At 37.4% G+C, this 18,297-nt stretch overlaps 1 protein-coding gene across 2 annotated transcripts in view; it reads left to right on the plus strand.

Moving 5' to 3' along the window:
• ITPR2 (inositol 1,4,5-trisphosphate receptor type 2) overlaps positions 1–18,297 on the plus strand; it is a 467,499-nt gene that overhangs the window by 304,076 nt on the left and 145,126 nt on the right. For both annotated transcript variants that reach the window (XM_046685544.1, XM_046685537.1), the window contains exons 38-42: positions 6,403–6,511; positions 7,536–7,723; positions 13,907–14,090; positions 14,781–15,037; positions 18,085–18,285. In XM_046685544.1, the coding sequence (XP_046541500.1) occupies positions 6,403–6,511; positions 7,536–7,723; positions 13,907–14,090; positions 14,781–15,037; positions 18,085–18,285 (939 nt within the window). The remainder of the gene's footprint in view (positions 1–6,402; positions 6,512–7,535; positions 7,724–13,906; positions 14,091–14,780; positions 15,038–18,084; positions 18,286–18,297) is intronic.

Genomic DNA, 18,297 nt, shown 5'->3' on the forward strand with positions numbered 1-18,297 from the left:
TCCTGCTGTATGCTCTTGTGGTCTCTGAGACCTCCCAAAAGCTGAGTCTATTATTGTACTGTGTATACCATACCATCCCTCAGAGACACAAAGTCTTTGCAGAAGCTTTGAAATTATCACTTGAAATTTTATTTTTCCCAGCCTTTGGTGTGAGTGCACTTGCTTGCCTTGGCAGCATATTGGTTCCATTTTTTTCAGTAACAAACAGTACGCTGGTGGGTTTCTATACTATGTATCAGGGGATTATGGGCTTAACTTTAGCGGTTGTGTGCACTGCCATTTGGATATAATTTTATGAGGTAGTGATTTATGATCTGTGAGTCTAGAAGTCTTGCTTCAATAGGAAATTGGTGTCTAAAGCTCGTCTGTTCATCTCTTGCTTATGTACTCTTTTCTCAACTCTTTATGTTCTGGAGATCAGATGAAGACTGCTTACTCAGAAAACTAAACAATTACAAGCAGAAAACTCCATTCTCAAGTACTATTGGTGAGGGATTGCCTAAGTTCTCAACCTCTGAATTTAAGCAGACCCTGTATTAAAATGGTTGAAGTGTATGAGTCTGTTGGGTTTGATGTGAGTCAGTATATTTCCTGGAAATCAAATACTGAGAGGCTTTTATTGTACCCCAAAGGAAATAAATAGTTTCTTTTACTCCTTGCTAGTTCTGGGGCACAGACTCATCCCCTCACAAAGCCTTCTCAGCAACCCTGTTTGTCTAGAGGCTAGGATATTTGATAAACCCAGAGTGACGACTGAAGTCACTCTTATCTCCAGCATCATCATCAAATGTTTAAATATCATCCTGTACTGTTTAAATGTTTAAATTTCACAAATGGAATCAAATGGTCTGGTAAGGATTATTTATATTCAAAAACAGTGCCATATGTTTCAACTCTACGCATTTGAAAATTCTTTTAGCATATGTTGCAGAATATCTTTTTGCATCGCCTCCCCTGGTTCCTGACACATGGTAGGAATGTAATATGTCTTTACAATGAATAAAAAAAAGGGGAAGGAAGGAAGATGAAAGTAGATTATCATTGCAGGGTATGAATAATTGGTTTTAAAATTTTCCACAGTCTTTTTTTCCCCTCATAAGCTCGTTTATTAGAGTTGTTGAGACATCTGTATGTTTCTCTAGATTATAATGATTGTGTCATTGTGTTGATGAAGAGCATCTTGTGAATGTATATAATAAGAATACTGCTGTTCAAGTTTGTGTTTCTTATCTTATGAAAGCTGGGAAAAAGCATCAGGGGAGGGAATTGGCTTCCACTCCTTGGAGTCAGCGAATGAAATTCAAACCATTAGACAGCTAGATTGTAGGAGATTGGCCACATTTTCCCAAAGGAGTTCCTTGAAGACGTAATTGATTATAGTGATGGAACTAATGTAATTCCATTAGGGTACAGCTGTTGCAATAATTTATTTGAAATTAGAAATGTACCTTTTTACCCCTGGGAATTCAAATGAGGAAGAATATTTAATCAGATATGCCATCATTAAATTAAAAGGTTATGGAAACACCACTTAGGCTAATACCAAGTTTAATGTTGAAATGATACTATGTGGAGACTATGGGTACACGCAATCACCTCTTGCAGATCTTGTCTAAGCTGATTAGTAGCTAATCATTAGTCCTTGAGAGAAAACCCTAAATTAAACATCTTTGGTTTGCAATTTTCATTACCTTTTGAATTACCACTTGAGGATTTAGTTTTCCAGGATTCTTATTGTGGTGTCATGTTTTGATGGTGTCTTGATTGTATTGTCCACAATGGAAAAAATATTACTTTTGTGTATCATTTTTCCAAGGGAGAGGGAACAGATGTGGAATCAGTACCTCAAATATCTCGCCCTTGAAGTCCTCACTTCTAATACTATTAACTCCTATTAAGGCAACCAGTGTCGTGCTTTCCCGAAAATCAAAGAAAATCTTTAGTCCTTTCTAAGACTAATACATTTTTGTTATCCTTTCTATGCATGAAAGGCAGTCATTTCTAGGCTTCTTAATTTTTGATACATTGGAGTTGGTGCAACAGGAAGTAGCCAGGAAAAAGCCAATCCTCCCACATATTCACAAACTGTCAGCATGACTTCTCTGGCCAAAAAAGATGTCTTTTTATGGAGATGTTTTGTTGTAATTTCAGAAGGTGGTTGTTAGTTATCTTGGCTACCTTACGTTTAGCACATCTGGGATGTGTTCACATGAAGACGTTGGCTGAAAGCTGTGTCTTGTGGCCTGGAATTGACTCTGATTTTGAAGACTGGAAAGGACATTCCCTGCTCCTGGGCCTAATCCCACACAGACACCTTCCGTGGGAAGCCCAGTCAGGAATTCACTTTGGAATTGAAGAGCAAGTACAGAAGTCGAACTTCCCGATAGTGGTAGAATTCTTTTCAAAATGGCTTAACATACTTGTAGTTCTTTCCCAAATTTCTGCCATGGTAATTACAGCTCTGAGATAATTATTTACAATCCCGCCAGCGGAATTTCTGACAATGGTCCTATAATTACTTTATTTGAGTTAAAAGAATTTGCAGAAATGACTTGCATCAGAGCCCTCACCACTATAATCCATCACAGATAGTGCAAGCCACCAAGAATGTCCCAAGAGAAGTTGGGACACAGTACTTACCTATCATCCGTCAAGTCAGAACTCTATATTTGGCAGCAGAAATCAGTTCTGCTACACTTGTGATGTAGCAATATCTGAAGTTTTCCAATCTTAAATGAGGATGACTAAGACAAACAGAACAGAATCGTGATCCATCTGAACCTATTCTACATTTATTTTTAGCACCAAAGTTTGCCTTTGCTGAAAACAATGGAGTTTGAACTAGGGTAGACTTTTTTCCACTTCAGTTGAAATTGTAAGGTCCATTTTATATAGTGAAGTACATGTATATTAGCTCACAAGTAGATAATTCCAAGGACTGATTAATAGTGGGCAAATTAGGATTTCCAGGCAGTTTATCATTTTTGCCATTGTCTTAGTACATGAGAAATTTTTTTCACTTTTTTGGGGAAGGTTTGGTATAAAGTGAGAAAGTATGTACAAAAGCACTTGGTAAATTGTAAACTCTTCCATAATCTGGGTGATATTAATACTACCAACAATAAAATCAATATGCACAACTTATATAGCACTTATTATGTGCTGGGAACTGTTCTAAGTACTTTATGTATTTTTACCTATCTAATCATCACAGAAGCCCAAGGAGAGTAAGCATTATGACTATTCCACTTGACACTTGTGGGTCTGAGGCACAGGGTGGTGAAATAACTTGCTTAAGATCCTCCAGTTAGCCTGGTGGCATAGAGGGGATTGGAACCCAGGCAGTGTGGCTCCAGAGTTAAGAACACAGATAGAGGGAGTCCCCTCCCCTTTCTGTAGTGTTCTGAATATTATGTTAGAAAATATATACATTACATTACATTACATTAGAAAACATGTGCTTCTAACCAGACTGGGCTTAGACAAGAAGAGTGTTGCTCATTTGATCTTGATGTTTATGAATCTGATAAGCACCTGTGATTTATTTGATCTGCACAAAGAGAATTTAGAAATAATGGCAGAGTTCTACTCTGTGGTTAGTTTTAAATAAACTTATTTTCTAGCAATATAAAGGGCATGTTTTTAAACAAATGGTAAAATGCAGTTTTCTATTTCTCTCTTTATAAAAACCAAACTCTTGTTTGTTTATCTCTTGGTGGGGTTCTTGGAGTAATGTGGTTAAAAGGCTCTCTTATGGAGAATAGAAAGGAAGCTAGTTCACAGGGACCCTACTCACAACAGGTTTTCTTCCGGACAATGAGACTGACTTGTGAATTTCAATAAAAACAGGCCTGGATTTTCACGTTTGTCAGCTTTAGTCATTACATCAGGGCCAACTGTATCTTACAGGATTAGAGTGAGAAACAATACATTGGTCTGTGGAGGTGAGAACCATGATTAGTATGACAAACTAAGCTATCCTTTAAAGAAATGTAGTTCTTCAGTTAATATATTCTCAAATTTTTCTCCTCAACTTACAACTTCAACCCCATAGTTTTTGGGTCTAAAAACGCTCTTTAGCCATCTCCTTCTGCTATAATGAAACACACAGGAAAACCCCATTTGACTCCAAAGAAATGTTTTATTTTGTTTCCTCCCCTTTTGGAAGGATCCTTCTTTGGCCAGGTGAAATTAATTCAACTCAAAAGGCTTTCTTTTAAAATAAAAAAGGAAACACTTTTCATTTGTTATGTCTTCTCTAGGTGTCCCACTTAGGTTGTATAAGGGATAAGTAGAGTTATATTCAATGGTAGAATAAAGTCTCACACCTCACTGTTTCTTCCAAGACTAGTCATCACCTTTACTCACTACACCCCTCCATGAAAAGGTCTTAAAGGAAGAAAATGTGAAATACGAAGCAATAATAAATGTCTGTGTTCTAAATACTTAAGTATTGATAAATAAATAAAAGTCACTATAAGGATAAACAACTCCAGACACTGCAAGTATCTATTAAAATTCTTGGCACAGTGACTTTTAGAACATATTTCTTGCACATTAAACAGCTTTGCTCTGATGAATCTATGGGTTAGTAGGGAAGGTATGCACGTAAAGCCTCTTCAGAGTTGACTCTTTCCTCTTATGTGCTTCTTCAGGGCCTAGTATCCATCTCTATTATGGAACTGACCTTATTGTAAACTCTTTGAAGGGAGAGTTATCTTATTCACTTAGGATAGTACCTGAAACACACTAGGCACCTAATGAATATTGGTAGAATGAAGAGGGAAGATAGGACGTGGCCATGAGTAAGAATGGAAGAAGAGGTTTTTCAGGCAGAGAGTATGATGTGAGCAAAGAGAAAGACTTAGAAAACTGTGGTTGAAAAATCATCACATGGTTCAATTTGGTTAAAACATAATGGGTGAAGGCACTCCTGGAAGCTACAGTTGAGAAGATAGAGTAGGTAGGATTTCACAAATGATTGTCAATTTCAGTGGAGATGAGGGGGATAGTAGATGATCCCTTGAGTTTGGAGCCTAAATGACTAAAAAGATTCTGATGTCCTTAAAATAAATTGAAAAGGAGAACAGGTTTATGAGAGAAGGGCTATTCCATTCTGAAAAATTGAGTTTGAGGTGCCAGTGAACCTCCAGATGTAGATGAGGACATCTAAGTAGAAACAGGATGATGAGAAGCTTAGGAGAGCAAGGTCGAGGATGGAGGAAACACATTTGCCGTCAGAGCTGCAGAAGAGATTGTGCAACCAAGGACCAGATGAAATTGCTGATGGGGAGAGAGAAGACGAGGAGAGGAGTGCAACAAGAGAACTAACAGAACCAGAACGTCTTGAGAAAGAAGGATAACTAAAGCATGAGAGAGAAGGAGCAATGAGAACCATGTGTCACAGCATAAAAGGGAGATGTGCTTGGGGAGCGGGGCGTGCAGCCTGGCGTGGGGAAATGGCCTGGACTTTGCAGTCAAGAATTGAGTTCAGCTCTTGCTCCACCGCCTGTTAGCTGCATGATCTGCAGCTAATTACACGAGCTCTTATGCCACAGTTTCCATACCTGCAAGATAGGGATAACGTTTCAGTTGTGTTCATTTAAATTTTTAAAAAGTTTTAAGAGGTATTATTTAAATAATACTTTAAAAATCACTTTTGTCAAGTAAAAGAAGAATAACCCATAAAACGGAAGATTTGGAGTTATCTATTTTTCTTATGTACATACAAGTGACTATATCGCAAAATATTTTCTAGATATCTTGCACAAAATTGAAGTACAAAATCGAAGACTTAGGAATTTTTGAATTACACGTTTTATAAAGGACTATACTATTTTTTGCCCACTGTCTTCTGAATAAAGCTCTTGGAGTTTAAGTATAATTCACTCTTGGAGTTTAAATGTAATTAAGATAAAAATGAAATGTAAATATAATTAAATATAATTCAGTCTTATCAAGCTTAATTTTTGAGCACCTGCTGTATACCTAGTACTTTTCTAACTCTTTTTACTGAGCTCCTCTAACTAAGGCTTTTTCTTTCCAATTCTTAGAGTGCTTATGAATCTGCTGTTTCTTTAGGCACCACTGATATTCTTAAGAACACTGGGATCCTCAGTTTTTGACCCTGTAAATGTTAAACTTATAGTGTTTGTGATTTTCCTAGTACGTTCTATTGAAAATACTATATTTTATTCTTTATTTCTGGGAGAAGCAAAATTGTTATTTTCTTGGGAAATGTTTGCAAATTTTGTCTCAGAAAATATGTAGCATAAAGTTAATTTTTCCATGTCTCAACATCATTCATAAAATGCATTTTAAGTGGCATTTTAATTTACTGTTTTTTTCCCCTTTTGTTAGCAAAGAAACAATAACTAACACTTACCTTATTCTTTTTATTAGGGTAACACATTAAGAAAAATACTCCTGAATCGATACTTTAAGGGTGATTATGGAGTTGGTATGAACGGACCCCTCGCTGGAACCTACAGCAAGTCTGCACAAGGCGGAGGCAAGACTTATGATTTTTTCCTCATTTTAAGATTCTCATAACATATCTTCATGCTGGTGTTACTCTAGTATTTTGCTTAAAAGAGTACAGATATAAAAAATTCATTTAAAAAGCACTACTATTAGCCATAAAAGAAAAGAAGGAAATCTTGCCATTTGTGACAATGTGGTTGGACCTTGAGGGTGTTATGCTAAGTGAAATACGTCAGACAGAGAAAGACAAGTGCTGTATGATCTCATTTATAGATGCAATCCAAGTAAAACCAAACTTGGAGAAACAGATCAGATTTGTGATTGCCCGAGATCGGGGGTAGGCAGTAGGGGAATTTAGTGAAGGTGGTGAAAACGTACAAATTTCCAGTTATAAAATAAATAAATCCTGGGGACATAATATACAACACGATGATTATAGTTGACAATACTGTGTCCTATATTTGAAAGTCACTAAGAGAGTAGATCCTAAAAGTTCTCATCACAGGAAAAAAAATTGTAACTATGTGAGCTGATGAATGTTAGATAATATTTTTGTGGTAATCGTTTTATAGTATATACGTATATATCAAATCATTATGTTGTACACTTTAAACTTATACAATGTTATATGTCAATCATATCTCAGTAAAACTGGAAAAAAATAAAGAGCACTGCTAAAAACATTGGTACAATTTTGGGTTCATAAAACAGATGTGAACAATTGAATTAATTTTGCTTTTTGACTTTGGAAAATAGTTAAACTGTCGTAATTTCTTAATATGTAAGTTAAGGACAAAAATAAAGCTATTTTTCTTTTTCTAAAGTATTTTTTATTAAGAAAAAATATTTAATTACAAATGTCATACATTTAATAAAAAGTTATGTTTTTACAAACTTTTGACTTTTTTTAAAAAAACCTGTTTTCTATTATATTTAACTTTGTAGGGAAAAAATCTCATTGATAAATATTCTTAAGGCCTAAGAATTTGAAAACTTTATATGCTAATAATGTCTGTAATAAAGGTTTATTTATTTATTTTTCCTAATCACAGGAAGCTTTTCTGGACAAGATTCCGATAAGATGGGGATATCAATGTCAGATATTCAGTGTCTCCTGGATAAAGAAGGTGCATCTGAACTTGTCATTGATGTTATAGTGAACACCAAAAATGACAGGATTTTTTCAGAAGGCATTTTACTTGGCATTGCCTTGCTTGAAGGAGGAAATACGCAAACTCAGGTACCTGCTTATCATGATGGGCATAGCATATGTTACTTGTATTTCTTATTTACTTGTCATAGAAACCACGGGAAAGTACTGTTATTTCTTTTAGCTTCTCATGACTATCTCAAGTAAAAAAAACAACCTTGTATCACATTTTCCTTATAAATTTGTTTGACTTGCTATAGAAACTATAGAGCACAAATTATGCAGCGAAGCAGAACATTTCCTAGAAGCATCCTTTCTAACATTGTACCAGAAATTCGGGTTTATTTAGAGAAATTTTAGGCCAACTTTTATTAGATAAAAATGACATTTTGACTCATCTACATTAAATCATAAAAAAAGGAATTAAATGTATTATTAAATGAGGTAATATTCTAAACTCCTCACACAGTTTTTGGCATTATAACGGGTTTCAATAACATTCACCATCCATCTCAGCACATTTCCTCCTATGTACTTTTTTCAAAGTTTAGAACAGTAGCATTACTTGTTGCCGCGTATCTCCCTGTGCTCATTACTCTAACATCTCTGAGCAAGTGAATTTTTCACTGGCCGGGGGAGAGAAGAACCATTTTATTTGTTCATTCAGCTCAGGTGGGGTGAGTTGAAAGTCATTGTTCGTCTATGCAGTGCTCCACTACAGTGACCAGTGTGCTCAGCTGCCTGCCGGGATCAGACCCTATTTCCAGAAGACACATTTCATGTTGAAACTCATGCCGAGTTGCCCCTGGACTCCTCTGCACCAAAAGGCAGAACGTGCTGCCTGAGCCCAAGATCTGGGAGGTGCTCCCAGAGAACGCCCATCATCCTCCTAGACCTGCTCCTGCCGCTCACTATCTGCTCTTTCTAGGTTTGCCTTGGTCGGGAAAGGAAACTATGCTTACAGCTAAGTGGAAATTCCAGAATCCATTTTCCCCATTCATGGCAAGTAGAAGCCACATCTCATTTAAAAACTAGGATATTTTCCTTTATTTAACCATCAATGAGCAACAGGAACTTCACTATATGACATACCCGATAGCAGCTGGCTTTAGGAAGAAAGGCCTCATGAACGGAGACCAAAAAACAACTCCAAAATGCTGAGACTCCTTAGTTCAAAAACAAGTCTTGAAAATCTCGTGGTCCTGAAGCTGCAGCACAGATTCCCCTGAGGAAGTTGGGGAACCGCGTGGTGGAGGGATTTGAGTGGGTTTTCTTGGAAATTTTCGTGTCTTCTACAACCAGATAATCAGTTGGGACTTTCTCAAGAAATTGTCTAAGCAACTGCATAATGTTAGGTGTAGCTTATTCACAGATGAGTGAAGGATTTTCTTTTGGCATCTCTAGGTAGAAGCAATCCTTGAGATTCCACTGCTTTCTAGATTCCTGTTTCTGGGCCACTGAGGATCATCAGATGAGATTATCTTTCACCTTCCATACGTATTTATGCTTATTTATGTCCTCTTCTTGCTGGAGAAGAAGGCAGCTCCTGTCAGAAACCACATGTTCCACTTTGAAATTCCTGACAAGTTCTTCCCTACATCCCTTCACAACCAAAACACCTTTCAGTTATTTTTTTATATAATGTTTCTGTGGCAAGTGTCACTGGTGACTTTTTCTTTCTTTTTGAAACCTTTTCAGTTTAGGCTTTGGGACACCAACCTCTTCTCTTCCTACCTCCTACCATTTCTTCTTAGCCTCTTTTTCTTTTCTTTTTTTAATTTTATTTTTTTGCTTTTTCTCTCCAAAGCCCTCCGGTACATAGTTATGTAATTTCAGTTGTGGGTTCTTTTAGCTGTGGCGTGTGGGACACTACCTCAGCGTGGCTTGATGAGCGGTGCCGTCTCAGTGCCCAGGATTTGAACTGGCAAAACCCCGGACCACTGAAGCGGGGCGCGCGAACTTAACCACTTGGCCACAGGGCTGGCCCGTCTAAGCCTCTTTTGAAGGCACTTGTTCCTTAACTCTTCTACTTAACTCTTAACTCCTGACATCTCTCAAGTTTCTTTGGGCTCTCGTCTGTTTATTTTGCTTGTTCCCTCAGCCTGATCTCATTCATTTTGACATGTTAGACTTCCAGTCAATGCTGATGATTCTCAACTCACTCACTCAAGTTCTAGACTCTACGTTCAGCTATCTTCCAGAAATATTTAGTGGGATGTCCCATAACTACCTTGAACTCAACATGTCCCAAACTGAATCCACTATTGTTCGCCATCCACCCACTCCTCCTTTTGCTTTACCTTTCTCAGTGACTGGCAACCTACCCAGCTGTCTGGCCAGAAACTTGAAAGCCAGCCTTGACCTCAACTTACTCACCCTCACTCTCTTCCCAAACATCTCATCGAAGGCCAACCTCTGATTCTGCCCTGTTGACGTCTGTCATATCCATACTCTGCTTTCAATCTCTGCACATCCAGCTATCTTTACCCATCCCTCTTATCTTTTCCTGGACCATGATGAGTAGTCTTGCAGGAACTATCCCTCATTCCATTTTCGCCCTTCTCCAAATCATTCTCTGTGTTGCTTCCAAAGATATCTTTCCAAAAAACATGTTATTCTCCTGTTTAAAATCTGTCACTTGCCCTATAAAGGCAAACTGCTTGCCATCGTCCATAAGATCCTTCATGATTTAATCTCTTCAAATTTTCCAACTTTTCCTTTCTTATTCCACCTCCCCCCTCTTCTCCTCTCTCTTGTGCGCCAGCTATACTAAGCACTTTGTAGTTCCTCAGAGGCGTTGTCTTATTCCTCATGTTACTTTCTCCTCTTTGAGGACTCAACTCATGAACTTCTCTTGGAAGCCTTTTCTGATCCCATGTCCCACTAGGCGGAATTGTTCTCTAGTTACTATATGCCTCTGCCGTATCCTGCAGACATCTTCAGTAGCATTTCTGCCACGTTATTGCGCCACTTCATGTGTGCCTCAGGCTCTGTCTAGTAAATTATAAATCCTTAAAGGTTGAGACCACGTGTTGTTCATCTTTTTATGCCTTGTGTCTGGCACCATGTCTGGCGCAATCTAGGCGCTCAATAAATGTTCAGGAATGGTCTGAGTCAAGATGTACCTCCTTCACAGTCTTCCATATCTGGCTGGGGCCTTTGGCCATCACTCCTTTATCTGAGTTCCCATAGCACTTGTTTCTTTAATGCTCACTGGGCACTTTGCCTGTGTTACTTTATCATTATTTGTATGATACCTACCTTTCCAATTAAATTTTATCTTTCTTAAAGTAGCGGATCGTGTCCTGTTCTTTATATCTACAATGCTTTATGGCCATTCAACCAATATTTGTTGATGAAATAACATTAGCTTGTTTTTGTTTGTGAAAACCTTTTAAGATGGGTTATGACAATCTCATTTACCAGCCTACCCCCTTTAGGTTTCTCACATCTACATCATTGTGTAACCCAGATGTCAGCTGTGTGCTCCTGGCTCTAAGAGGTCTATCTGGTTGGGGTCAGCTTGAATCCCATTCCTTGCCCTTTAACAGTCTAAAACCCACTCCTCTCCAAGACTTCTGCCAGTCCCCAGGGGCGTTTACATTTTCACAGTCTCCTTAGCCACTGAAGTCTTGCTTTCTTAGTTCGTTGATTGTGTTGACACCCCTATTTCTGTGCTCCTGAGATGGGAATCTGATCCCCTTCCTTAATCTCTACCCTCTTGGCTTCATAAGTCACTTTATATGTTTAGTGTGCTTTATTAAAGATTAGTTGATGGGGAGGATAGAGGAGGTACTTATATTACAATTTTAAATTGAACACTAATAACAATAGTGAAAAGAATACCTGCTAAATACCAGGTCCTGTTCTTAGTGCTTTATATGTATTAACTTACTTAATACTCACAACAACCTATGAGGTAACTTAAATATTATCTCATCTTACCAAAGAAGCATCTAAGATAGACAGTGTAATTTCCTTACCCAAGCTCTCATAGCTGTTTAGAGATAGAGCCGGGATTCGAACCCGTGCAGTCTGGCTCCAGAGTCTGTGCTCTTAACCACTATAAGTATCTCCTCTCTAAAACAGCCTTCTACTTCCTCGCTCCTGGGAAGGTTCACTGGCTGACTCACCCTGCATCATGCCCTAGCTCCTCACTTCCTTTCCCTTCTCTGTCCTCCCGTTTCTAGTCTCCCTCCTCTTCTCGGGGGAAACTCCTTCCTCTGTGGCCCACGTCTGTTTCTCCATCACCCTTGGCTCCTGAAAAAACCTGAAAGTTTCCCCTGATACTCTGTGCAACTGATAGAGGTAGTTTCCTAATTAAAAATCATACCTTTCATAAGAGAAATCCTTATGCTACCTGTTGAGATTATATACATATATACATATATATAACATACTTTTGATTTTTATTAAAATCATACTATTCAGCTTTGTAGAGCCCTAGTTTAAAAAAGGCGTGTCTATGTAAATAATCTGTTTTTATGAGCTGAAGAGGTTACTTTATAAACTTAGCAATTTAGAGTCAGAGAATCTAGATTTAACTCCTAGCCCTACCACTTACTAGTTATGTAATATTGGGCAAGCCATTTAGGTAGGTGATCTATAAAATGGAAATAAGAACATTCTCTATTCATCACACAGTTGTACTGAAAGTATCAGTGAGATAACGTATGTCAAGGGACTACATAAATTATAAAACTTTGTTTTCATAGAGCCACAAAGTTTCTATAACTTCCTCATTAATATATTGGAACCCCCTTCCACCTTCTAACTCCATTGTATTGAAAATATTAGGGTTTAACATCAGCTTAATTTGTGAGACCGTTGAGGTCTGTAGATGCTGCATTTATCCTTTGAATTAACAGAACCGGCTCGACTGTTTCACTGTCGTTGCCATGGTTACGGTGGCTTTTTGGCCTGCTTTCTTGAGGGGTTGCTAGCCCTCTGCTTAGAGCTTCCCCTCGTAGGTATGAAGCCAACTTCTAAGGCTTCATAAAACACTCAGTGAATGTATATTGCCCGTATCGAAAATTGCAGGACAGGCATCCATTTCCTGACCTGATGCCCATGGCGTCTCACTTGCAAGTCCCGGGACCTGTGGGTCATGGTTCTAGGCCTTCTTTCAGGAAAGCGTATCTGCAGGAGCCAAACTCCCCAAAATTGGCCGTCTAGATTTATTGGATTATGGTCAATTCTACTTGATCTGGAAATCATTATTTTTTCGTTTGTTTTCTTCACACTGTCTCTCATCAAGGTTATATAACTCTCTTTTGGTTAGTACATTACTGAAGTCATTATCATTAATTTTTTTTGCTTCCATTTCTCTTGTTTGTGTTGTGTCTATCCCATGGTTTTGTAATAATAACTTACCGTTTCCCACCCAGTGCAAATTCTGTCTTCTCTAGAGTGTGTCGTCTTTCCTATCTCCTACCTCTTTTGGATAATTCCACAAGTCACTAAGCAAACAATGATTAGAGCAGATATTCCCAAGGTTCAGGATTTCCACCTCTCACTAAGATATGTTTTATCATACTGTTTGGTGTTGAATTCTTCCTATATCATTATTCACTCTAAAGCAGAATTCATTTTACATATTTTATGGTGGCTTCTCCTAGACCCCATGCAAAACAATGTAGCTAATGAAGTACCAAAAGAACTCAGTCCTATTTATCAGTGGATTCCTGTGAGTAAGGCTGCCATGGTAACACAATATAAATTAAATGTACTTTAATTTAGATAAAGAGGAAAATAACTCTTGTAACTGTCCATAAACTCACATTTGCATAGGATGATCACTGGATTAGTGGCTGTTTTTCACTGTGGATTACAAACTCATGAGGCAGGGATTGTGGTTGTTTTTCCTTTTTGTTCTACTCCTAGTGCTAGCATAGGGCCTGGCACATAGTAGTCACTCAATAAGAATGTATTGAATCAATACATGACTTCATAATAACATCAAAATCAAAGAACTCTTGGCATGCAACTTCTTACAGTGCCTTTGTAAATCTTAAAATAAATGATCAGTAAGGATGAATTAAACAGCATATGAAAACATGTTGGATTTTACTGGAAAGTGCTAAGCAAATACAAGCTATTATTACTATGCATTAACTAGTACAGGAGACTGGCAAAAGCTGTCAATTTCTGAAATAATAATGGGCAGCACGTTAAATGTGTTCTTTTATCCGTAATGTTTATGTTTATTTCAAGCATAAAAACACTACTTTTCTCCCCTTGGGTATTGATACCTTAAAATATGTTTTCTTGCAGTATTCTTTCTACCAGCAGTTGCATGAACAAAAAAAGTCAGAAAAATTCTTCAAAGTTCTCTATGACCGAATGAAGGCTGCTCAGAAAGAGATAAGATCAACAGTGACGGTTAATACCATAGACTTAGGTAACAAGAAAAGGGATGATGACAATGAATTGATGACATCTGGTCCACGAATGAGAGGTAAAGAAATAGTTGAGTATTTGGGAGAGTAAAGTGAGAGAAAAGAGGGTAATACAGAGTTTAGATCTCACTTATCTTTGTCATCTCCCTTACCTTAGTCTAATTATCCCAACTGTGGCTCTGAATTATTATGGTCATGGGGGTTGACCTTGAAACAGCTTTGCAAAACCAAACTCAAACAAGCCTTTAGTGCAAAGTGACTAATGACATAAAAATGTTTGATTTCATTGTGGAATGCATAGCAGAGAGCAACTATCCCAAACCTTCTGAGTGTTCATGAAATTTAAACTTTAAGAACAGAAATTACAGCACTATATTCTAATGAAAGATTCTTGGTAGTTGGAGTAACAAAGTCACCAGGGTAGTAAATAAAAATCATATAAATATTAACATTTTGAAGTTGGCCGTGTTTTTCCCGTCTTCTCGTATTCCTGAACGCTGATATTTTATGTTTATCAGAAAGACATCAGCCCTCGTAAAATTCGCTAGGCATTAAGATCTTTAATATCCCAGTGCAAGTTTAATTTTTTAGTAACTACTTCAAATTACTTTTGGGAAATTGTTGCACCTCTTATCAGATGATTTTTAACTCACTTGTTAGAGAATTTGGGCGCCTGGTTGTCTTTTTTTTAATTTTAATGAGCAAAAGGAAATTAATTCAGAAATATAAGAGTACTGCTTTATTTTCAGTAAGAGATCCATCATTACACTTAAAAGAGGGAATGAAAGGGCAATTAACAGAAGCTTCTTCAGCAACATCCAAAGCATACTGTGTATACAGAAGAGAAATGGATCCAGAAATAGACATTATGTGTGCAGGATCAGAAGCAGGAACTGCGGAGGAAAAGTCTGCAGAGGAAGTCACAATGAGTCCTGCAATTGCCATCATGCAGCCGATCCTGAGATTTCTTCAGTTACTATGTGAAAACCACAACCGCGAACTACAGGTATTTGATCTTTATTTGTGTGAAAGCTGAGGTTGCAGCCTATGATTATAAGGAATTAAATTCAAATAAAACTAACAAGTAGTTTTGGAGAGAGAATCAATAAAACCAGCAGTGCTTTTTTGAAATGGGAAGAAACTTTTGTATCTAAGTAAAGAAAAATAAGAGGAAAGTTCCTTTATGTATGAAAAGATCAGGCTCAGACAGTACTATCCTTTGCATCCTCAACTCATGTCTTTTTAGCCTTGATGGGCATCGTCTAATCCTAGTATTCCAGTATTTGTTGACTAAGGTCACATTTGCATCACCTGTAACTTTTGTGATTTCGTAGACTTCAGAAACTTTTATCATTTCCAACTGAATTCATATTTCTTTTCTTTTTTTGGTGAGGAAGAGTGACCCTGAGCTAGCATCTGTTGCCAATCTTCCTTTTTTTTTTTGCTTGAAGAAGATTGTTGCTAAGCTAACATCTGTGCCAATCTGCCTCTGATTTTTGTTTGTGGGACACTGCCACAGTATAGCTTGATGAGTGGTGTGTAGGTCTGCACCTGGGATCTGAACCCATGAACCCTGGGCAGCCAAAGGGGAGTGCACAAACTTAACCACTATGCCACCAGGCCAGCCCCAGAATTCATATTTCTTGAGTGAGGATACAGAGTATATTTATATGTCTTTATTGGAAATGGAGTTAACATAAGAGAGGATTTTTTACAACAATGAAGGCTGATACAAGTGTAAATGAATATAGTCCTGGACTTACATCTTTTTTGGTACATTTTGACTTTGTCAAATAGATGAACTTAAGGATGCCTAGGAATTTTGGCCCCTCGTCTTTTTTACATTATTTCTACACATTGCTTATTGTCACCATGGCAAAATCACATGAAAGGTGAACTGGTTTCTAAGAGCACATACCAGTATTAGAGAGACAGCAGAGTTTGAAGTTGTGTTCTCTAGTAAGGGTCTAGAGTGCAGGTATTCTGAATTGATAAGAAATGGTAGATTCATGTAACTTGAATTAAATATCCTCCAAGGGGATGAGAAGCTCAGGCATGAATGAATGGCAGAAGCCATGACTCTTGTGGACCACCCCACCACAACTTCAGAGCTGTTGGCAGGCAAAGGCCAGAAGCATTACTTCTAGAGGGAAGATACTGAATATGTGCCTAGCGCTTAGCCTGACCCATTTTGTCTGTTCGTGTAGGAGGTAGATATGTTATATAGTATCTGATTAAACATTCTACTGATAGGAGTGTGGGATCAGACAATTTGGAAAATGCTTCTTATAAAATAGTTGTTTTAGTAAAAATATATGATAGAATTATTCACAATAGCTAATATGTAGAAGCAAGCTAAGTGTCCATTGACAGATGAATGGATATACAAATTATGGTACATATATACAATGGAATATTATTCAGGCTTAAAAAGGAAGGAAATTCTGACATATGCTACAATATGCATGAAGCTTGGGACATAATACTAAATGAAGCCTCAGTCACAAAAAAGACAAATACAGTGTGATTCTACTTATATGAGATTTCTAGAGTAGTCAAAACCATAGAGACAGAAAGTAGAATGGTGGTTGCCAGGGGCTGGGGGCAGGGAGAATGGAGAGTTGTTAATAGGCATAGAGTTTCAGTTTTATAAGATGAAAAGAGTTCTAGAAATGGTTGATGGTGAATGGTAGCTCAACATTATGAATATATTTAATACCACTGAACTGTATACTTAAAAATGGTTATGATGGTAAATTTTATGTGTGTTTTGCCACAGAAAAAAAATTGAGAGGCCAGCCTGATGGTGTAGTGGTTGAGTCTGCGCACTCTGCCATGGCAGCCCAGGGTTCATGGGTTCAGATCCCGGGTGTGGACCTGCACACCACTCATCGGACCATGCTATTTTTGCATCCCACATACAAAATAGAGGAGGATTGGCACAGATGTTAGCTCAGGGCCAATCTTCCTCAAGCGAAAAGGGAAGATTGGCAACAGATGTTAGCTCAAGCCAATCTTCCTCACCAAAAAAAAGGGAAAAAAATCACAAAAACAAACTAAAAGAAAAAAAGAATAAATGATAGAAATAAGTTCAAATAAATACATTAAATAATAAATTAATACAAATAAGTAATAAAATAAAAAATAAAAGTTTCCCTCTTTGCTTACCCTTTCACCATATTTACTCCCCCAAAGAAATTACTATTAACAGGTTATGTTTCCTTCTAGAAATTTTTATGCATGTATAAGTGTATTGATCTTTACATGTAAACCTTTTTTAAAAAAAATTATATAGTGTCCCTCAACTTCTCTTTTCATTTAGCAATATGTCTTATTACTAGATTATATTTATATCAGTACATATTAAAGAAATACCTCATTTTTATAGCTTTGCAATGTTCCAGGGTTTGGATATACTCTTATTTACTAAGCCAGTCACATTATGATGGCTATGGTGTAGTTTCCAGTGTTTGCTGTTTTTGTAGTGTGCAATGACCCTCTTGATGGAATTGTGTCCACAAAGAATATGTATATATTCTCTCTATATATAGTCTCTCTATATATATATAATAACTTTGTAGAAATGGAGTTGTATGTTAGCTCAAAATTTTGCTAGGGGCTTCAAGTTGCCCTCCGTAAGGGTTGTATCATTTATTGTTTGAAGCTGCACTGTTCATAAAGGGTCATTTACTTGAAAATTTGATTGCTTCTTTCCTTAATTAACTTCTCTCTAGTTTCCTTTTTCCTTACCCTATTCCTACTGCCTATTATTTTTGCCCTCTCTATATAGTTTTAAAATAATGATATTGAGAAATGTTTGCTGTGAAGTATACTGATAAATATAGATCCCTAAGGAAAAAAACATGAGTCTTTCTTTTTTCTTAAACCTAGGAGAAATTTAATAAATGTGAACACTTTCTTACAAAGAGCAGTTTCATTCCATATTGCCATGGGGATCTTTTCAAGTTAGAAAAACACAAGTACAGAGAGAACTGAAAACAATTAGCAGTGATTTTTTTTTAACCCTTTGGGTATATTTTCTTTTGCCTTCAGAACTTCTTGAGGAATCAGAACAACAAAACCAATTACAACCTTGTCTGCGAGACCCTTCAGTTTCTGGACTGCATTTGTGGAAGTACCACGGGCGGCCTGGGCCTGTTGGGTCTCTACATCAATGAGAAGAACGTAGTGCTGGTCAACCAGACTCTGGAGAGCTTGACGGAGTACTGCCAGGGTCCATGTCATGAAAATCAGGTAGGCGTGAAA

Source organism: Equus quagga, chromosome 1, assembly GCF_021613505.1.
Source record: "Equus quagga isolate Etosha38 chromosome 1, UCLA_HA_Equagga_1.0, whole genome shotgun sequence".
Taxonomy (NCBI): domain Eukaryota; kingdom Metazoa; phylum Chordata; class Mammalia; order Perissodactyla; family Equidae; genus Equus; species Equus quagga.